The sequence below is a fragment of the Cebus imitator genome, unplaced genomic scaffold, assembly GCF_001604975.1.
Source record: "Cebus imitator isolate Cc_AM_T3 unplaced genomic scaffold, Cebus_imitator-1.0 Scaffold18, whole genome shotgun sequence".
Classification (NCBI taxonomy): Eukaryota; Metazoa; Chordata; class Mammalia; order Primates; family Cebidae; genus Cebus; species Cebus imitator.
This window is the reverse complement of record NW_016107333.1, coordinates 353,715-377,007: the sequence shown is the minus strand read 5'-3', so window position 1 is coordinate 377,007 and position 23,293 is coordinate 353,715. Positions and strand designations below refer to the sequence as shown.

General features: G+C 42.4%; 2 protein-coding genes across 2 annotated transcripts in view; one reads left to right on the top strand and one right to left on the bottom strand.

Annotated features, from left to right (window-relative positions):
* Window positions 1-17,431, bottom strand: part of CHD6 (chromodomain helicase DNA binding protein 6) — a 199,449-nt gene extending 182,018 nt beyond the window's left edge. The window contains exon 1 of the mRNA XM_017511844.2: window positions 17,282-17,431. The gene's annotated coding sequence lies outside the window, so the exon portion shown is untranslated. The remainder of the gene's footprint in view (window positions 1-17,281) is intronic.
* On the top strand, window positions 11,278-13,251 carry LOC108291462 (obg-like ATPase 1). Its single transcript, XM_037732524.1, is given in 2 exon segments — window positions 11,278-12,014; window positions 12,017-13,251. Coding segments are annotated over 2 exon segments (1,188 nt in total). The 5' UTR covers window positions 11,278-11,620; the 3' UTR covers window positions 12,811-13,251.
* Window positions 17,432-23,293: the final 5,862 nt, after the last annotated feature.

The window sequence follows — 23,293 nt, the reverse complement described above, 5'->3', positions numbered from 1 at the left end:
ATGGGACAGGGATCCTTCCGTTTTATTTGGTCCTACCATATTCCTGCCCTACCTGGTACTGGCACCAAATCTCTTCTATGACTCTCTCCACCACTGGTTTCTTTGCTTGCACAGCTGATTTCCCCTCACCAGGCAGGGCCTCCCTCTGGCCACAAACACACCCCAACAAAGCAAAGCTACTACCCTGCATTCTTTAGTTCTTCTCCTCTTCCATTCTCCTAATGAAAACTTGGTTGTTTCCTATTTCGTTTCCTTGGTGCTCTATCTCCTTTTAGTAAGCAGATTAATGACAGCAAAATGATCAAATACCCATGTCCCTACAGTCACTCTCTCAAATAGCCTCGTGAACAAACTCAGTTAAATAGAGTAATATGAATTGCAAGAATTACAGGCTCTAACGTCTAATGAGACAACACTTTCTTTCTTCTACCCCCTCCTCTCCCTCTCCCTTTCTTCCTTTCAAGGAGGAGAGGGGATGCTGGCACCACAAATCACAAAAAGGAGGTGCCCATTTCACCTTCCTGTGAGGCAAGCCCTTTGGCTGACCACCAGAGCGGTTTCACCTGTGGGCTTACCCTAGGTTTCATCTCACACCAAAGAGTGAAACTGCAGGTTCACTCAGGTTTAAGGGTGTTTAACGAAACACCGTCCAGTGACTGCAGTGAGCTGCCTCTGCACTGCTCCTCCCACTGTCATGCTTTTACAAGTCAGTGGGTCACCACCACCATTTATTTTTGGATTAAAAAAATATAGAATTTTAAAAGGACAATTTTATGGTATGTAAATTATATTTCAACAAAACTTTTTTTTTTTTGGGAGATAGGGTCTCACTCTATTGCCCAAGCTGGAGTACAGTGGCATGATCATGGGCAATCCTCCTACCTTGTCTCCCAAGTCGCAGGGTCTACAGGTGCACGCCACCACATCTGGCTAATTAAAAAAAAAAAAAATTTTGTAGACAGAGTCTCACTATGTTGACCAGGCTGGTCTCGAACTCCTGGGCTCAGGCGATCTGCCTGCCTCAGCCTCCCAAAGTGCTAGGATTACAGGCATGAGCCACTGTGCCTGACCAAAACCATTTTTTAAAGATTAGAGAACAGAAAGTCGAGTGCATCACAAGTGGTGAGAGTAAACACTGAGTATTAAAATCTTTGAATTATGCCAGGCATGGTGGCTCACGCCTGTAATTGCAGCACTTTAGGAGGCCAAGGTGGGTGGATCACTTGAAGTCCGGAGTTCGAGACCAGCCTGGCCAACATGGTGAAACTCCATCTCTACTAAAAATCTAAAAATTAGCTGGGCAGGTGGTGAACGCCTGTAGTCCCAGCTACTCAGGAGGCTGAAGCAGGAAAATCATTTGAACCTGGGAGGCAGAGGTTGCAGTGAGCCAAATCGCACCACTGCATCCCAGCCTGGACAACGGAGTGAGACTCCATCTCAGAAAAAAAAACAACTTTGATCTAACAATGCACACATATACACATATGTGTATAAACTAGGCACAACATAGTGCTTTTATTACTGTGAGTTATGGTCACAAGATTACAAAACTTTAGTTTCGGCGGTCAGGAGTGAGCCTAAGATAAATTCCTTGTGCAAGGGGAGCTAGCAGACTCTTTGGCATGCTTCATTTCAAGGCATTAAGGTTGAAAGAAACACTGAATTAAAAGAATTCATTTCATGAGGCCTAACTCCCAAGATTCTACATTCAGCTGGAAATGACGTAGTTAGCAAGGCCTTACCCTGCATTCACCTATTACCGTGTGTGTGTGTGTGTGTGTGTGTGTGTGTGTGTGTGAGAGAGAGAGAGAGAGAGAGAGAGAGAGAGAGAGAGAGAACAGGGGCTGGTAAAGAACATGATCTTCATGTTCCTAGGCCCCTGGTTAAATATCTCATTCTCATCCCATGCTTAACAATCCAACCAGTGCTCAGGTTTACACAAAAAGACGCTGAGTTCCGTTTTGCACTGGGACAGGCAGGTGGAGCTGCTGATTGTGTGGCTGGAAATAAAGGTTTGGATCACAGGAGAGGGTGGGGATGGAAAAATAGAATTCAGAGTCATCAAAAGTTGAAACAACAAGTCTGCCCAGGAAGGAGTATAAAACTGGAAGGGCAAAAGACCAATAACATATGACTGAGGAATATTTAAAGATTAGAGGAGTCCTTAGTAGTTTTTTTAAAAAATTAAAACCCCAGGAACTATATAATGATCAGTCATGAAAATCAGTGAGTGGTCCTCAAGAAATAGCAGAAGACTCCTGACTCTTAAAGTTGCAGATGTCTTAGAGCTGGCTATGAAAATCATTTCCTAAAGTCTCATTAACACCAACACATTTTCTTAACTAAGCATGTAGGTGACTCAAATGCCCTTAATCCTAAAACGGAAAACAACTGTCCAGATAAAGCCTCTCTGAGTCCGAGGAAGATGGAAACAAACAAGCCTGCACTGGATGTGAGGTTCCACTTTAGAACTCTGCCACCCATCCTCTCTAAGAAGGCCAATTCCCCACCTGTGGTGGGGAGCACAGAAAAAGGTGAGCAGGGAAGAAGGCTCAGGAAGCTGGGTGTTTTCACTTCCATTTCTGGAATCTTCAGACTATCAGGTCAAACTAATTGATAGAGAAAGGTACAGGCACATGACAACATAATAGAAGGCAGGATCCTTGACTGGATCCCAGTGGGAGTCAGGGCAGGTCGGGTGGGGAGGTTACAAGTAACATTTTCATGGGAAAATTTTACAAAGGACTCCATATTGGGTTTTATGTCAAGTTTCCTGAGTGATAATAATTACACTGTGATTATTCCATATAAAAGAGTATCTTTTTCCTTAGGACAAATATGTATTTAAGGGTGAAGCATTACAGTGTCTCCAAATACCTCTGAGATGGTATTGCCAAAAAAAAAAAAAAAAAAAAAAAAAAAAAAAAAAAAAAAAAAAAAAAAAAAAAAAAAAAGGCACATATATAGAGAGTCATAGAGTTATAAAGCAAATTTGGCAAAATGTTAATAACAAGCGGTTCTGGGTAAAGGGGAGACGGGTGTTTATGGTACTCTTCTCATACCTGTCTGTAGGTTTGATACTTTTCAAGATACAACATGAGGTAGTATAAATCCTTGAAGTACAAAAAATGTTTTTGATTTCTACAGGTTCCAACTCCCCGCCATTACAATGGAGAACAAAGAGTTGACTCAAAAATGCCTCAAAACATTCTTTAATACTATCCCCATTCACAAATAAATGAATTTATTTGCCAAAGAGAAACTGAATTTCACGTGCACAAACCAAGTCAGCCTCTATATCACACTGAGTTCCTGAGTTATTACATAAATTAACAGAAGTTAGGTGTTATTAAGATAAACCTTCCATATGTTGTTGGATACTTTATCTTAAAAGTAAAATAAAAGTACCCTTTTATTTTAAAGGGTGTATTAGTACTAAGGAGTTTTACACAAATGCCAAGGATTAATGGCAAATTTACTTATTTGTGCTAATATAGAGAAACAGCATGGATAAACCATATGCAAGACTTACTGTGTAAGACAGTGTTTTAACTAGTGAATTTTAACTTTAATCAGAACTATTAGATAGTAAAATTGACAAAAAAAATTTCAGCCAGGTGTGGTGATTCACGCCTGTAATCCCAGCACTTTGGGAAGCCAAGGCGGGCAGATCACCTGTGGTCAGGAGTTCAAGACCAGCTGGCCAACACGGTGAAACCTCGTCTCTACTAAAAATACAAAAAATTAGCCAGGCGTGGTGGCAGGCGCCTGTAATCCCATCTACTAGGGAAGCTGAGGCAGGAGAATCGCTTGAACCCAGGAGACAGAGGTTGCAGTGAGCCAAGATCGTGCCACTGCACGATCTTGTAGCCCAGGCTGGGCTACAAGAGTGAGACTCCATCTAAAAAGAAAAAAAAAAAAGAAATTCATCTCTATCCACTCTCACTCCTGAAGATTCTATTTAACAACAGAAAGGAAACAAGTGAAATTAAAATGTCCAAAGTACTGAAGTATGAATACTCGACCAAAGAAAAACTGACTTTAAAGAAGGCAAATCGTTTTTGAGAACCTACTATGTGCAAATCTCTGTGAGGAATTCAAGGTACAAAGAAGGGGTCTTGCAATTTCGTCAGAAAAGATAAACATTTAGAATACTGACAGAAAAGAATAATGGTTGACTGTCTCACCTTGCTCCAGCTCCTAATGCCTCAATTCAAAGACTGCCCTCCTAGCCAGGCCACTGCAATAGCCTCTGCATTCATTATTCTATCAGGCCCCTCCTAAAGAGTAGTTCTCAAACTCAGATACACACTGGAATCACCTGGGAAATTACCAAAAATCCAATATCTGGGTCTCTCCTTCAGAGAATCTGATTTTACTGTGTGTAGCCTGGGTGCTGGTACACCCAGGTATTTTTATAAGCTCTTCAGGTGATTCTTATACACAACTAAGTTTGAGCACCACTGCTGGGAACCAACCTCTGATGCCTGAGTGTAGAGCACAAGCCACTCTCCTGCATTAAAACCTCTGATGACTCCTCACTGCCAACACAAATCCAAACAATTGACTATGATCTTCAAAGCCTTTCTCAACATCTCCAACCTACTGCTCCTCCAGCCCCTCACCTACCAGTACAGTACTCCACAACTCTCCACCATACTCCAGCCATAATGAACTTACCATTTGCCTCTGTGTCCCTGGCAAGACATTTCTACGCATAAAAGGCTCTCCAAACTCATGAACACTAATCTCAGTCTGACTATCAAACTATGAATCAATTTTCAAGTACCAGTTTAAAAGTTCCTTCCTTTCAAAAGCCTGGGAGTTTCAAAACTTCCCTGGTTTAATGGTAGATCCCTCTTCTTGAGTCTTAACAAAATTTGGACATAACTCTAATCTGACATTGATCATGATGCTTGTAGTGGCAGTTTACCTTTCTGTCTCTTCCAACACAAAGTGCATTCCAAAAAGGGAGAGGCCACATGCATTTATCAAGTTCCCAGGGCATATGAATGGCTGAAACACAATGAATGTTCAATTAACTGTTTACTAAATAAATGGGTATCACATACCTATGGAAAAATGACTAACAACACAACAAAAGACAAAGGCAATTCAATATGAAATGCCAAATTAGTTATAGAGGGAAAATCTAACTCAAGAAGTGCGGTGGGGAGACAGCTTCAGGCTGATATGGAAAAGGTCTTGCTCTCAAGTCTTAAGGAAGGAAAATATCTAGATGGGCCAACAGGGAGGGGCAGAAAACGATGAGCATGGGAAACAGTACAAACATAGACCATTCCACGGGGGGAAAAGAAAACTCAATAAAAAAGCTCAGGGCTTGAAAGCAAAGGTTTACTTGCTTACACTATGCAATCATTACATATTTCTTTCAAAAGAAAAGGTATCTGCCTACAAAGGACACACATCACTTCCACTGAAATGTCAATATCCAAAGCAAGTTACACAGCCTTGCCCAATTTCAAGGTATAAGAGAGAATGCAACCCTGTCATATGTCCTTAAGAAAGAGAACCAGAGGCCGGGTGTAGTGGCTCACCCCTGTAATCCAAGCACTTTGGAGGCCAAGGCGGGCGAGTCACCTGAGGTCGGGAGTTCAAGACCAGCCTGACCAACATGGTGAAACCCTGTATTTAAAAAAGAAAGAAAGAAAGAAAGAAAGAGAACCAGAATACTGGTGAAAAGTGCTAATGACCACACCATGAAAGAGTCTAGCACCATACCTGGCACGCAGTAAGCACTCAGTGTTTGACAGCTATTATTGTCATGATTATTGAGGGATCCAGGGAAAAAAAATCTATCCTAATAACCCTAAGTCATAACACTGAATAGCTAAATAAACATACATGAAAAAAATCTTATGCATATTATTTACAAATAAAGCAAAGGTTAATTTACAATCATTTTACCATGATATAAGGGAGGGACATGCCAAAAAGTTTCCATTAAGCAAAAAATAGTAAATAAGATTTACCAAAATAGTACAACAAAGCATTTTACCATGATATGAGAGCGGGACATGCCAAAATGTTTCTAGTAAACAACAGCTATTATAGTACCCATTCTTACTAATTTAAGACATGTAACAATTCATTATCTTTATTATTTTAGAGAACATTAAAAAAATTATGGAGGCTTTCACCCTTTCACACCTAAGCTCAGAGCAAACCTGTCTCATATTTTCTCCCTAAATTCTTAAGGGAAATTCTCCCATGTGGGTTTTCAGGACCCTAACCCTTGGAAGTTAAGGGAAAAGTCCTATATAGCAAAATGAGAATTGAATTCTAATCAAGCCTTGGCCACAGATCAGCTCTGTGACTTCACAAATATTTACATGACCAGGACACCACTCCATTACGCATAATGAAAATGGATAGATGTCTTCAGAAGTACCTTCTAACTCTATTCTTCTGCAATCCCAAGAAGCCAGAAAGAAGCTTTGCTTTCAGAATCTCCAGTAATGATGCTGACCTGTGTAAAAACTGATAATGCTTAAATCTGTCACAACCACACTAATAACAACAAAGCTTAGTTCGAGAGTAAACATGCAACACAGTCAAGAACACGCAGGGAGAGCTCTGCTACATGAAATGCTGCAGATGCAAAGTGCAGATAAAAATGGACAGAGTATGGTTATTTTGTGTGTAGCTTATGAAATCACAATCTTTTAGTAACATCTCATACAGCATTCCAAGGACCCAGTGGCAGTGATGAGAACAAACTTGAAGCAAGGAATCTCCAAACCTTTTAAGCTTAGGATCTGTCAAACTATCAGATCTAAATTCCAACACACTGGGCTTTCCAATTCTTTAAAATCCTACAGCAATAATTCAAACACATGCCCAGAGAGCTGGGCGCAGTGGCATGTCTGTAGTCCCAGCTACTCAGGAGGCTGAGGCAGGAGGATCATTTGAGCCCATGAGTCTAACCTGGGCAACATAAGAGACCCAGTTTCTATAAAACAAACAAACAAACAAACAAAGAAAAATACATGCCCAGAGATCTAGAACTTGACATTCTTTGAAGAAAGTCAGAAAAAAAGCCCAAAGCAGCAAGTTACAAAACGTTAAGCCCCCTAATCAGTGACACTTGTGTCAAACGGAAGCACCTGCCCAGAAAACCTACCACCATTCACTGTTTTGTGAGTATACAACCATTCTTACAACAGAATTAATGAGAAAACAGTGGTGATCTGTAATGAACACTAACGAGAGACAATACGGCATTAACTCACGCCATAAACAGACAATGCTGCATTATAAATTTGGCTATGCTGGCAGCCCTATCCATGATTTTTAAGGAACCTTTCAATTCTAATGTTCTATGAGTCTAAAAACCACATGGGACACCCGTTACTGTCTCTCATGCTTCAAGAGTCACTGCCTAAATGACTAACAATTTCCTGCTTGAAAACCTAAAACCTAGTAAATATATCTAATAAAACTGCTGTATGATTAGACTCACTTTGCATGGCTAGACAGCATTTTTAAAGCTACAATTCTACATGTGGATTTGTGTTTACTTTTTTTTTTTTTTTTTGAGATAGAGTCTTGCTCTGTCACCAATGCTAGAGGGCAGTGGCTCGACCCTGGCTCACTGCAACCACCACCTCCTGGGTTCAAGCGATTGTCCTGCCTCAGCCTCCCAAGTTGCTGGGATTACAGTCTGCCACCATGCCTGGCTAATTTTTGTATTTTAGGCAGAGTCGCGGTTTCACCATATTGGCCAGGCTGGTCTAGAACTCCTGACATCAAGCGATCCGCCCAGCCCTGGACTCCCAAAGTGTTGGGATTACAGGGGTGAGCCACTGGTGCCTGGCCTGTGTTTACTTCTACAGTAATTCCTTCTACTTGTCAATCACAACGTAATTTCCAATTTTGCAATAGATCTCGGTCAATATACTAATCAATCTTATCATTGATTTTTAGGAGTTTAAAACTTTATTCCTCATTTACAAATAGATGGAGAGAGGAGATGGAGAAGCATATGTAACCCCGAATGAACCAAAGAAATTGCTTCTATTAACAAATCAATTTTTAAATATATTGGAAAGGGGGCAGAGGATAAGACTTAAGTCTTTCAAGGAAGCTTGGTAAATATTACTAAAAAAACAAGATTCTCTTTATAAAGTTAATTGGGCGATAAACCTGAAATACTTTGTATGGTAAAAATATCCATTGCTGGTCTAAAGTAATGGGAACCCCTATAGCCAGTAGTTTTTATTGAGAACAGGAGAACTACAGTGTTATGCTTAAAAGCTGCCTATCTTAAATCTTAGTATAAAAGAAAAAAGCTTCAAAAGTCATGTTGAAAGACACCATGCATGTTAGTCATAGACAGGAAGGGTCATAGGCCTCACTGGAACAGCTACCTTGCTGTTTGTAAAGCCTTACAAGACACATCTAAATTTATTCTCTGATCTTACTATTTTCTGAACATTCAAATCAACTTTTAGATAAAAATAAATAGGAAAATATAAATAGGTAAATAACTGTCAAATGTAATTATACAGCTTGCTCAGAGTCATTTTAGGTTAAAGGACAATCTTGTTTCCTATTATGTTTTCCTTTACAGACACAGAAAAAAATCCACCTTTGCTTCAAAGAGGGTAGAGATGCTAAAGGGCCTAGAGCTGTGCTGTCCAATGCTGGTACCAATGGCCATGTGTGGCTATTTAAATTCATGCTAATATTAAATAAAAGGTAAAATTCTCATCCTCAGTCATACTAGCCACATCTTAAGGGTTTGAAAACCATAAGTGGCTAGTAGTTCCCGTACAGATAGTGAAGATTTCCATCGTAACGGAAGGTTCTGCTGAACAGTGCTGATCTAGAGCAATGTTTCTCAAACTATAATGTGCACAAAATCATCAGCACAGCTTGTTAAAACACAGATTCCTGGGTACCCCAGGTGGTCTATTTCAGTAGGTCTGGAATGGGGCCCCAAAACTTGAACTTTTTTTTCCTGAGACACAGTCTCACTACGTAGCCCAGGCTGGGGTACAATGGTGTGATCTCAGTTCTCTGCAACCTCCATCTCCCAAGTTCAAGCGATTCTCATGCCTCAGCCTCCCAAGTAGCTGGGATTACAGGCACACACCACTAAGCCTGGCTAATTTTTGTATTTTTAGTAGAGATGGGGTTTCACCATGTTGGCCAGGCTGGTCTTGAAGTCATGACCTCAGATGACCCACCCGCCTTGGCCTCCCAAAGTGCTGGGATTACAGGTGTGGGCCACAGTGTCCAGCAAAACTTGCATTTCTAACATGCTCCCAGATAATGCTGAAGTTTCCCCACATTTTGATTAGTGCTCTGTATGGTAAAGAACTAGTTTTTGTTTTTGCTCTTTCCCAATCTATGACCAAGATTTTCATGAAACACCAAAAAATGAATTTCCAGGGGAAAAAAATACATTAAAAAGGACTACAATTATAAACCAATATTTTTTATTATTAAGTTCAACAGACAAACCATTTTTCTAACCATCTGCTATAAAAGCATCTACATGCTTCTTTGCAATTTCTACACTCACCTTGTTAGACAGGTATGCAGACCTGCAGGAATCTACACATTACTTTCAGTAGCCTAATCCACAAGATCTTATTTTACATTTTTACAATTATCTTTCTGGAGCTGGTCATTAATGACCTCTTTCATATCCTCTATCATTTCCTCAATGCATTTTTACAACTCAAGGCAAAACTGTTAATTCCATTAAGCAAAATACCCCTAAACCCCTTAAGTGATATTATACTAGGTTTGCTTACAGAAGCAATCTAATGGTGTCAACACTGATAATGTGATCTGATTCTACCAGGTGATCAACAATGATAGCTTAACTTTTTCATGCAAGCCCACAGTTGAATTTAGACTGCCAACAGGGCAAGAATTGCTAAGCCCAAAATACACAATGAGCAATAATAAAGTCTCTGTGTTAAATTATATAAAATTCTTTCTGTAAATAAAATCTATGATCTAGAATTAGCTTACCAGACAAAGTCCTTCAAAGTATTTCTTAGAATACTGATGGTTTTTCTTGGACCCAAAGTAGAATCCAGGTATATTTCTTTACTCATATACACTTAAAGAAGGAATAAACCAAACAATTTTCTTAAAGAAGTCAATGCCCTTCACTATCTGCCTAAAGCTTAGATATTTTCCCTAATCTAATTATTATTATCTCTTATTAAATGAAATAAACTGATTCTTCTTCTATTCAGCTTCTGGTCTGGCCTGACTGATAAAAATCTCCAGAATAACTTAAGTTTCACCACTTTCTAGAGTTATTCTTAGAATTTTTTTGTTACTTTAATATTGTTTTAGCAATTTGCTTGACTTATTAAGTAAATAATAAGGCTCTGATAACTTCAATATGAAATATTTTATATACTTACACCTGGTTTTATATGCATGTTCTCTGTAAAATTTTTAGCAGTCTAAAAATAAGCTTTTATGTTCAACTACACATTATTTTAAGGAAGAACTCCACTAAAAATTAGCACTAATGGAAGTTGCAAAGCATTTCATAAAAGTTTGGGGAATATAAAAATGGCCGGAGTCTTTTAATTATTCTTCTTCAATGTAAGAAAGAAAAACCCTTTTCCTCCTAACATATTGAATGAAACAACAGCAGAATTAGTAGGAAGTAGTATTCAAAGCAAGAAAATGTCAGGCACATTTGCCATGGCCACCCCTCTGGTCCCATCTGCAGAGGCAGATGGGTGAAAATGAGAGGCCGAGAACCCTCTAAGAGGCCCATGCCTCCCATTTCAAACTTTAACTCTTATCAGGTGGCAAGGGCAAGGGAAAGCTTCTATGTGATCACAGGGAGGGAAGAATTAGGGAGATAACAGCAGGGAATGCCTAGATGCTGCCAGAGGGATGCATTTCTTCCCCAAACCCAGGCCAACTGATCAAGGGTGAGACCACAGAACTTGCTAAAGGGCAAAAAAGGTCCAAAGAAGTCAGCATCCAGGCAGAAGATTTTGTTCATACAAAGCAGTTGTTCTAAGGGTAAAAAGGCTGGAAGCAGTGGCTCACGCCTCTAATCCCAGCACTTTGGGAGGCCGAGGCCGGTGGATCACAAGGTCAGGAGTTTGGGACCAGCCCGGCCAAGATGGTGAAACCCTATCTCTACTTAAAAAATACAAAAACTAGCCCAGCATGGTGGCATATGCCTGTAATCCCAGCTACTCAGGAGGCTGAGGCAGAAGAATCTCTCAAACCTGGGAGGTGGAGGTTGCAGTGAGTCAAGTTCATGCCATCGTACTCCAGCCTGGGTGACAGAGCAAGACTCTGTCTCAAAAATAAATAAATAAACGGGTAAAAAAAAAAAAATGGAAATCTCCCTTTACTTATTTAGAAAATTCAAAGATGTATCCATCACTTTCTACATATGTTTGGATTCCTGTCCTTAAGTTATCTCACAATTCTACTTCCTAGTGTCCTGAAATGTTCAAATAGTATATTAAGTTCTTTTGAAATAGCTAACTAAAGCGCCATGGGAGTCTGTTGAAAACTCAGGTTTGTTCCTTGCTAAAATTTGTAAGTCCTTCATTATGACTATAAAGAAAAAACATGGTCATCACCCAGGCCAAGCACGATGCCCCCCAAGAAGGGAGGTGATGAAATTAAACCACCCCCAATCATTGGAAGATTTGGAACCTCACTGAAAATTGGTATTGCTGGATTGCCAAATGTTGGGAAATCTACTTTCTTCAATGTATTAACCAATAGTCAGGCTTCAGCAGAAAACTTCCCATTCTGCACTATTGATCCTAATGAGAGCAGAGTACTTGTGCCAGATGAAAGGTTTGACTTTCTTTGCCAGTACCACAAACGAGCAAGCAAAATTCCTGCCTTTCTAAACGTAGTGGATATTGCTGGCCTTGTGAAAGGAGTTCACAATGGGCAGGGCCCGGGGAATGCTTTTTTATCTCATATTAGTGCCTGTGATGGCATCTTTCACCTAACACGTGCTTTTGAAGATGATGATATTACCATGTTGAAGGAAGTGTAGATCCTATTCGAGAGATAGAAATAATACATGAAGAGCTTCAGCTTAAAGATGAGGAAATGATTGGGCCCATTACAGATAAACTAAAAAAGGTGGTTGTGAGAGGAGGAGATAAAAAACTAAAACCTGAATATGATATAATGTGCAAAGTAAAATCCTGGGTTATAGATCAAAAGAAACCTGTTTGCTTCTATCATGATTGGAATGACAAAGAGATTGAAGTGTTGAATAAACACTTATTTTTGACTTCAAAACCAATGGTCTACTTGGTTAATCTTTCTGAAAAAGACTACATTCGAAAGAAAAACAAATGGTTGATAAAAATTAAAGAGTGGGTGGACAAGTATGACCCAGGTGCCTTGGTCATTCCTTTTAGTGGGGCCTTAGAACTCAAGTTGCAAGAATTGAGTGCTGAGAAGAGACAGAAGTATCTGGAAGCGAACATGACACAAAGTGCTTTGCCAAAGATCATTAAGGCTGGGTTTGCAGCACTCCAGCTAGAATACTTTTTCACTGCAGGCCCAGATGAAGTGCGTGCATGGACCATCAGGAAAGGGACTAATGCTCCTCAGGCTGCAGGAAAGATCCACACAGATTTTGAAAATGGATTCATTATGGCTGAAGTAATGAAATACGAAGATTTTAAAGAGGAAGGTTCTGAAAATGCAGTCAAGGCTGCTGGAAAGTACAGACAACAAGGCAGAAATTATATTGTTGAAGACGGAGATATTATCTTCTTCAAATTTAACACACCTAAAGAAGAAATAACTAAATAACACAACTAAAGAAGAAATAAAATGTAGTTATTGCTCAGATAAACATACAATTTCCAAAAGACATATGGCTTTTTTAAATTAAAATTTCTGAAAACCGATGGGACAAATAAAGTTGGGGAGATGGGAATCTTCGACAAACAAACTATTTTTATTTGTTTTAACATTAAAATACTGTGTACCTCCAGTGAAATGCAAGTTCACTAAATGTGAACAGCTTTGCTTTTCACGTGATTAAGACCCTACTCCAAATAGTAGAAGCTTTTCAGGAGCCATATTACTCTCATGATACTTCATTAATCTCCATCATGTATGCCAAGCCTGACACATTTGACAGTGAGGACAATGTGGCTTGCTCCTTTTTGAATCTACAGATAATGCATGTTTTACAGTACTCCAGATGTCTACACTCAATAAAACATTTGACAAAAAAAAAATAAAGAAAAAAGAAAAAACATTTATCAATTAAAAAAATCCTGATTCTTCAAAAGAAGAGCTATTTAAGTTATAACATATACACCCATTACAAATTCTAAAGGTTGCAAAATAGAACAGTGATGGCAAACAACATAATGAATAATGTAAGAGAATGTACAGAATTACTATTTACTGACTATAAAAACTAACAAATACAGGTACTACAGGCAAAAATAAAACGTTTTTCTTTGGATTTTATGCTGATGATTTCGTTCAGGAACAGGGACAAGCACGGATATTTTAAAATAACTCCATTTTACTACCTTCAGGACTTTTATGGAAGTAACAGAATTTCTCATGAGGGTATCAACGCCTCCACAACATGAACCAAAGAAAAGAACATTTTGGCAAGGAAAAAGTGACTGCATTCTCCCTCTGCACTTCATGGTTATTACTGTACCAGGGTACACCTGAACTCCAAACTGCCCCATGAAGACCACTCCTACTCCATGAAGACAAAGGGGGAAAAGGGTATCCTCGCTGTATTCCAACACTCCTCTTCAGTGACAAATTCTTGAAATGAAAAAGTAAAAATGGATGCATGTGTAGAAGAACTTAGGGAAGGTGTGTTAGTTAACAAACCTAACACCATACCACTAAAATACAACAGCACACTTGAGCTTTTAAAGAAACCTTTAGAGAGAACTGTTGGTGAAAAGGACATGTCTTAGACACCGACGATCTGGGTTCAAATTCTAGCTCTATCATTGACTAGCTTTATGGTCTTTAATAAGTTACTTCATTTCTCACAGCTGCAGCCCAGCCTCATGAATTGGCTATGAAAGCAAAGGTATTTTTCTCATCTCTGTAGCCCCAGTATCTAGCTGAGTACTGGACAAACAACAGGTATTCAATCAATGCTAGTTCTTTCTGCCCCCCTCACAAGTATGTCACATTCCATTGCAGGAAAAAAAAAATTATACATATATATATATGTATATATATATACACACACACACACACACACACACACATACACATACACACACTCTAGGGAACAGGTATCTAAGCTCTGGCTATCATTTTATGTATTTCAAAGAGTTTTCAATATAATAACCTGGTACAGGAGAATACAGGTAATCCTATGGAATTCACCACACCTTTCACTTGAATTAAACTAAAGTTTTGCATGAGCAATGAAATATAAGAGAATCATTAAATATGTATTAAAAAGAAAACTATTTCAAGCCTTGTTATACCAGGCAGGGAAAGGAGAAGGAGTGGGGGAAAGGAGAAGGAGTGGGGGAAAGGGGAAGGAGGGAGGGAGAGTGCAGCCTCCTCAGTTGATATGGGTATACTGTCATTGTCATTCCTATACCAAAGATATTTTTGCAGGTAGAATCTTTGAATCCTTAAACTTCTTAAGAGATTTAGAACATGGGTGGTCCATGAGTGATCTCATTTAGTAATTACCAGTTAAAGTCTTTCCATGAAAGGTGAAAAACATAGGCACCTACAGGGAGAATCAAGCCTGACGTTGTGGAACCTCCTGGTACAACACAGGAAGACATAACCACAAACTCTGCTTGGGGCAAAGCCATACTTCGAAGAAAACCAAAACATTTCTCCGAAACTTTTATAAACCAAGGAGCTGTCCAAGGCAAAGTAGCCCAAGGGCCGCCTGTTGTTTCTGACAGGTTTTCTGCAATGTTACAGGAAAGTCACAAAAAAAGATGTGGTTTCTAATGAGATATGATTCTGCTTCAGGTTTTCTATGGTATTTGAAATAGTTATACAAAAATCAATAAATACAAAAACATAACAGTCAAAGGATCTTCCAGAAATGCAGCAGTTAGTGTATTTCTCCCACTTTACTTCTAACTTGTCTTTCAATGTCTTGTGTGGTTTGCCTTAAGTAATAGAGTGATGAGTTCAGAGAACTTCCAACTACAAGAATAATAAATTATACAAATTATAAAGACATAGAATATTTAAAAGTTGTAAAAGTGATCATATTGAAAGAGTAGGCAGTGCTATTAAATATAACAAGAGCTAAATGTGAAAAGCAAAGAAATAACTGCAGAATAAAAAAACGTGACACCAGGGAGACTGTGGTCCACAGAGACACAACTCAATTTCACAACAGGTCTAGATTTACTTAGCCCACAGCCAGAATACACCAAGAACAGTACCGTAGTCTGGTTACTATTAGAGAGACTCCAAAGCTAACAAAAAGCTGGGGAAAGGTGTGTGCAAGCTAGCTTTTAGTTGCCCATTCATCAAGGAAAAAGTTTAAATTCCAAAGAACTTATAATTCATCTATGAAATCTGCCCTGGAACAGAAAGAACTCCAAAATTAATAATCTTACCACTCCGCATTTTCCCAAGGCCTTTGGTTATAATGATGCATTGCTTATATGAAACCACCTGCTCTGCTTGGCATAAACCACGTTACTTGAGGATTCATGCCTAATCATTTTATCATACACAGATCTCAAATCTTCTTTCTGTTGCCAGAGAGCCACAAAGTTCACAAAAACTCTCTCTGAGGATGCCAACGTGATTTTCCAATTTGGCTTACAGTCAAACTCTACTGTGCCATGAAATAAATGGGACAGACCCCCAGTAAGTCACACAGCTCACATCAGCCTAGGGAGCAAAACCCAGTGGTCTGCCTGGGTTTTTTGCCCAAAACACCACAAAAATATTTCCATAAAGTACATCGAAATTTGGGGCCCATTGGGATGGTACTGTTATATACCATCTGGGAAACAATAATAAAATCTCAGGCAATATTTCAGACATCTTGAAAACTGTAAATATTTAAAATGTGTGTTTTCGGTTTCGCAGATCTGCTACCAGAAACGAAGAGTTTTCAAGGGGTGAGAAATAAGGCACACACAGAGCCCCAGAGAGATGCTCAGAGATGCCAAGGATTCATGAGAAACCTTGGCCAGATTACTAATGGTCCATAAACCCTAATTTGGAGATCAGGGGCCTACAAGCTCAAAATTGAATTATACTGCCTTATTAGATCCCACACGACTGAAACCACAGTCACATTCGTCATAACTGGAACTAGGAATACTTTAGGTACACAAATATAAAGTGCCTGCTTATGCATTTTTAATTGTGTCAAATAAAACTGAAGCTGCAAACAAACTCAAATTTCAATTATCTCACTAGTGAGGGGATTTCCTAATAACGCCTTCAAAAAAAAAATCCGAGTAGCTGCCAACCCTCTGCACATCCGACAGGCAGGTCCCTGGAAATCTGGGCGCAACGGACTCCGTTACTTCTCAACAGCGAACAAAATAAATACCCCGAAGAGGACAGATTATTTTTTTTTAAAGCTCAAATATGCAATCTAATAATGCTCAAAACTTGGCAGCTGGGTTGCGGGACCCCTCCAGGGCTCCAATTTTCTGGGCGAGTGCGCGCTAGTGCGTAAGAAGGGGGCGGAGGGGGTGCGCGATCCGTGGCCGCGCCAGGGCCCCCGCCCCCTCCCGGAGCAGCAGCCTGGCACCAGCCCACCCTCCTCCACCCCTGCAAACAGACGCAGGACGCGAATAGAGCAACTTCTCTGCGGGGGCGGCGGCGGGAATAGCGGTCACCCCCGCCCCGCCCCAGCGTCGCCGGGCCCGGGGGTCCCACCGCGCACGCCCCGAGGGGGCCTCCGCACGCCCCGCCCCCGCCCGCCAGGCCGGCGGCCGGGGTCTCGCCCGGACCCCCGCCCCTGCGCGCGGCCCGCAGCGGCGCACTCCCAAGGACGGCCGCCCGGCCACAGCGAAAGCTGGAGCGAGAGCAGGAGCCGGGCGCGGCAGAGGCCGACCCTTTCCCAGGCCGCAGGCCGCCGCCTGCCCTCCGCCAGGCCGCTCGCCCGCCGGCCCCGCTCGGACCCCAGTCCGGCCGGGCCTGGGCGCCGCCGCAGCCCCTCATCCCGGCTCCATTCATAGGGGCACCCTAGCCCGGCCGGCGGGGCGGGGCCGAGGACCCGCGGACAAGGCCGGTCCGCCGAGGCCAGGGAGGAAAATAAAAAGTTAAGAGAAGAACTTACCTAAAATGGCTCCTGCAGCAGCCAAAATACAAACAGCTATTATTTGGTGAAGTTTAGCTCAGACACCCTGCAAGGACACCCTAACCCAGCTCGGGCCCGCCTTCCCTGCTGCACCATTGGGCTTCGCCGGTCCAAAACACTGAGCCATTGGTCATCCCTGCTGCCGCTCAGGCAGAAGCCCATTTCAAGCTTGCTTGCAGGGGCGAGTGATGGGCTAGCTCCATTGTGCTCGTATTTGCATGGATGTGATCGCGGCGTTGATTGGCCGGCGCTGAGACCGCCCCGCCCCCTGCCTCGCGCCCCCCGCCTTGGAGACGCCGCTGCGCGCGGCCCCGCCCCCCCGGGACTAGCGGCGGGGCCACGGGGGCGGGGCGGGGCCGGGGTCCAGCGGGCAGAGGGGGCGGGGCGGGGTCCCGCACGTCGCAGTTCGCAGGCAGGGGGCGGGGACCAGGGGCGCGCGCTCGGGTGCCCGCGGGGCTTCAGCCCGCAGGTGGAGGTCTCTCAGGTAGCGGGCTACTGATCTGGAAGACGCGGGGCTGGCAGATCCGGGGGTGGAAGAGGATGTGTCTGGGGTCCCGCGACACAGGGGTTCCGCTGGGGCTGAGGTCACGCAGGCAAGATGCAGGGAGGGTCGATGGACCCGCAGGTCATGAAAAGAAGATGCTGAGTGGCCAGGCGAACCGAGGAGCAGCCTCCAGTCGCGTCTCCTGCCGCTCAGCGCGGTTCCCTGGCACTCCTGGCTCCTGACGGGCTTCTTCCCAAGGCCCCGCACACCCGGGAGTTTTCCAGCCCCGGGGATCCTGCAGCGCCTTGGATAGATCTCCGTGGAATCAGGTGTCGAGCTATGGTGCATTTACTTTCTGGCCTGTCGCCCCTACCTTCGTTGCAACATCTTCAAGGACAGGGCCCAGTATTTGGCAGAGATACAACTAATTGTTACACTCTCGAATTCGTTCGTTGGCATCTAATCTTTGAGTGCCCACTGAATTCCAGACACTGATATAAAACGGAATACTGCGGTCAACAAGACAAAGCCCTTGCTCTCATGGAATGGGTGAAAGACTAAGTACAAGGGGTAGGTAGTGATAAATGCTGTAAAGAAAATACATGGAAGAAGGAGGGAAATTAGACCAGAGTTTAGGAATTAGGAAATTCCTAAATTAAGAAAGGAGTGATGGAGAGTTTGCCTTGCCTGGCTGAATACTCTTCATGGCATCGCATTACTGCCCCCTCCCACCCTGACCTTGGCAGTCCCGAAACTGATTGGATTCTGACTGTACAGGCTTATTCTTCCTCAGTTAAAGCGGAAATTATCTGAGTCTGATGATTCTAAGAGCAGCTTGTGGGATACATTTAGGATAAGCACACTTTGACTGTGTCAGGGGTAACGATAATGATTTAGCAGAGCCTTGCTGTACCCCCCAGAGAGGGAATATTTTTAGCTTCTTTGAAATCCCTGTTTTCTGATGGCTTTCAGCCTGTGGCCCTAACTCTCTTCTGAGTAACACTCTTCACTTCTTGGCAGACACAAGAGATTTCTCCAGCTTGAAAACAGAGGCCGAAGCCCCCTGCTGCCCATCTCTCTCATCTGTGTGCATTTCTGTCATTTGACTCAAGGCTGGCCAAGATGTCTCATGGTCTTTCTTTCCTTGTCTCTCTTCCTCCCTTACACAGTTATTTAGTACGCACCAACTATGTTCCAGGTATTGTTCTGGACACAAGGGATGCAGCATTAAACAAGACAAATCACATCTTTGCCCTCAAGGAGCTTACAGTCTAGTTGAGGATGAGATAAGAGAGTTATGCATAGATCCTTAGGATATCCAATTTTGCCAAGCTGCTGGCGAGTGAGAATACTGAGGGCTGCCCCCCTGCTGCTGTCTCTTGGGGACAGCCTTCTTGACCTTCTGAACCAGCTGCTTCAGGAGCTGAAGTTGAACCTGAGGCAGGACCAGGCAGCTGGTAGCCACAGCCTCTCCTGCTCAGACACCAGAATCAAGGGTTCCAAAGCCCTCAAAGGTGCCCATGGGACTCAGGTCTATGCACTCTCAGGTCTTGAAACAGACTGGGAAAAGAATTATATCAGAGATAGATTTGGTGGGTCCTATGTGGGAGTCAAATGGCCTTCTCTTTGCATAATAAAGTCTCTTGCCTACAAGAATTGAAATAACATAAATGAGGTGGGACTCTAGACAGAGCAGCATATATGTACCAATGCAAGAGGCAGCCTGGGGAGGTGTGGGAGCAGGAGGGAGACAAAAGGTAGACTTGTCAGTAATTGCTGTTCTTAAACATTGAGAAAAGTCGGTAGCACATAAGAAGTTAGATATACACAGAGACACAATATTGAGTCACCAAAAAAGAAATCAATAGGAGTATATGACTGATTCACAAATGAGTGGGACAGGTACAAGAAAAGCTATGGTCTGGGGACTACATTTAGGAAAGGTGGCAGACTTGACCTTATCCAATGAGAGTCAGGTCTACAGAACTGAGAGGAGTTAGTGGAGTCTGACCCAAGGTACTTCAGCAGGAACCAGTCGGGGGGAAGTGGAGGGAAAAGGGAAACAGAGATAGCTAAGTTGCTTTTAGCTATACCCATTCATGGCGGTGTCTTGGCCTGTGTCTCCAGAAGCAGAGCCTGATTCTATAGGGCAGAAGTGAAGCAAAAGGAGTAAAGTAGGGAGGAAGGAAGAGCCAATACCAAGATGGTTATTAATCTGGCCTAAGTATGGTTGATTGCTTCTGCTCAAGGGATTATCCTCCAAGAAGCCAAGTAGAATGAGTCTCAGAATAGCCTATGGGGGGGGGGAGGGAAGGAAATCTATCCATCCGCTCATCTCATTGGATAAAGACTCACACCGGTTGTTCACGCATAGGCGCCAAGTGGGCTTCTGCAGTGTCCCAAAACTCAGTGTCAACAGGGAAACTGGCAAGAGGCACGTGGCAGGACCACGAGGCAAAGCACTGTCAGGGTGCAGCTGTGTGAAGTCAGATGGTGCCCACGCAGAGCTTGATGCCACAGCAGCTGCTGGAACGAACGATGATTGATGCTACTAGGGTGATGCCAGTGATGCACAAATTTTTGTGCCATATAATGTGCCCCATTTTCAAAGGGCCCAGAAAAGCAATCCTTAGGAGCTCTGAAGGGAGCCACAGACAGATTTCTAGCCATTCTAGAACTCCAGAAAGGAAGAGTTGCATTCCCCCTGTCTATGTTCTCTCTTGCTTTCATGCCTCTGTTGACTTGTCTGTTTCCTCTGTTAGGCCATGAGCTTCTTTATTGTTCTTGTTAATGTATCTGTAGCAGGGAAAAAAAAAACTTTTCATCAGCCCATTTCATTTTCCTCCTAGGCTCATAACAAAACTAAATTTCTCAGTAATCAGGTAGGCCCATGTGACTGAGCTCTGGGTAATGAAATCTGGACAGAAGTGGTAGGTATATCCCATTTCTGGACATCCCCTAAAAACTCCTGTGTGATCTTTGAAACTTTTCCTTCCCTCATTCCTGGCCAGATGCAAAAATATCGAATGGAGGACTCAGAGGACCCAGAAAATGGCAATGGTGGGTCACTGTATGGGGTAGAACCTCTGTGCTCACTTGCAGTGGATTGTGCTGTAAGCAAGAAATAAAATGTCACAATGTCAAGTCACTGAAATGTGAAGATTGTCTGTTACAGCCATTAGCATACCGTGTCCGATACAGTACTTGCCTAACTTCATTTGATTCCATGTCACTCCAGGGCAGGGACTGTGTTTGTAACTCAAGCACAATTGCAATGCGTGGCACATAGTAGGCATTTCTTGAAGTATGGATAACAGCGAATGAGCTGATACCTGAGCCTGGTCTTCAAGATCAGAGTAGAATGCCAGGCAAGGTGGCAAGTAGAAAGTGTTCCAGGAAGAGGGCATAGCATGTGTAGAGGTAGAGAAAATAGAGTTAGTTCTTAGCACTGCAGAGGGTCATGGAGATGGTTAGGGAAAATAGAGTTAGTTCTCAGCACTGCAGAGGGTCGTGAAGACGGTTAGGGAAAATAGAGTTAGTTCTCAGCACTGCAGAGGGTCATGGAGATGGTTAGGGTGAGGCTAGAGAAAAGGCAAAGGCCAGATCACAAAATGTCTTGTTTTTTTTTTTTTTTTTTTGTTGTTTTGTTGCTCAGGCTGGAGCGCAATGGTGTGATCTTGGCTCACTGCAACCTCTGCCTCCCAGGTTCAAGCGATTCTCCTGCCTCTGCCTCCCGAGTAGCTGGGATTGCAGGTATGTGCCACCATGCCCAGCTAATTTTGTATTTTTAGTAGAGGGCTTCTCCATGTTGGTCAGGCTGGTCTCCAACTCCCAACCTCAGGTGATCCACCCAGCTCAGCCTCTCGAAGTGCTGGGATTACAGGCATGAGCCACAGCACCTGGACAAGTCTTGTATGTTACATGAAGGAGTTTGAAATGTATCTTACAGGAATCATTTAAAGATTTTAAAAAAGGATGTGATATCATCAAATTTATGTTTAACAAATATCTCTCTAGCTACCTGGAAAAGGATGGGTTAGAAAGGAAGAGTCAAAAATACAAAAAAAAATTTTAAAGCAACATTTCATTCTTCCTAAGTTATCAGTCCTATAAGGTGTTCCACTAAAAAGAGGTTTGGGAGACAAGTTAGTTTGAGAAGTTGAGTACACTCTAGCCCCTCCTGGAGGTTCTTGGAGATTCCTATTCACATATTAAAAACTCTGAGAGGTCCTGCATTAATGAAATCTATTAAATTTTAATGTAATAATTCTCAAGATTACTTGACCCCAGAATCCTCTTTTCATTTAACACTTGTTAAAACTGGTATCGCTTAGGACTCAATTTGGCTGCATAAATATGAGAAAACGATATAATAAGATAAAATTTTAGGCTGGGCTTGGTGGCTCACGCCTGTTATTCCAGCACTTTGGGAGGTTGGGGCAGGTGTATCATGAGGTCAAAAGATCAAGACCAGCCTGGTCAACATGGTGAAACTCTGTCTCTACTAAAATTACAAAAATATCTGGGCATGGTGGCACATACCTGTAGTCCCAGCTATTCTGGAGGCTGAGGCAGGAGAATCACTTGAACCCAGGAGGCGGAGGTTGCAGTAAGCTGAGATGACGCCACTGGCACTCCAGCCTGGCAACAGAGCGAGACTGTGTCTCAAAACAAAACAAAACAACAAAAAAGAAGAAGATTAAAGTTTATTTCTATCTTATAAAAAAGAAGTTTGGGAAGCAGGCTGTCCGGGGTGGCATGGCAGCCCTCTGGTACCTTCGAGCATCCAGGCTTCAATGTGTTTGCTCCATTATCCTTAGCTTTCATTCCCAAGGTCACTTCATGGTCCAAAATGGCTGCTGGAGCACCGGTCCACATGTCCTTGGAAGGAAAAAGGAAAGGCAAAATGGAAGAAATGGAGTTGAGTCCCTTGAACAACCTTCCTGGAAATACTACACACCACTTTTGTTTATGTCTCATTGTCCAGAACTTGGTCATATGACCATGCCGAGCTGCAAAGAAGGCTAGGAAATCTGGTCTTTTGTTTTGCTTTTCTGTGTGCCAAGTTAAAAATTGGGTCTGTCACTAAAGAGTTGAGAGACTCAACTAGCAGTTTCTGGCACAATGCCCCACAGAAATAATGTTCCACAGAACCTAAATTGGGATAAAATGACTAAGTAAGGAGATTGATTTTTTTTTAACATTTTTAGCAGCTTTATTGTGGTATAATTCACATACCATACAATTTGCTTACTGCAAGTATACAGTTTGATGATGTTTAGTAAATTTATACAGTTGTGCAACCATCACCACAATCCAGTTTTAGAACATTTCTATCACCCTCAGAAGTTTCTTGTTCCCACTTGCAGTCAGTCTCCACTCCCACCCCCAGGCCCCAGAAACCATTGATCTGCTTTCTTCTTAAGAGTTTTGCCCTTTTGAGAAATTTCATATAAACATAATAGTACAATATGTAATCTTCTGTGCCTGGCTTATGTCACTTAATG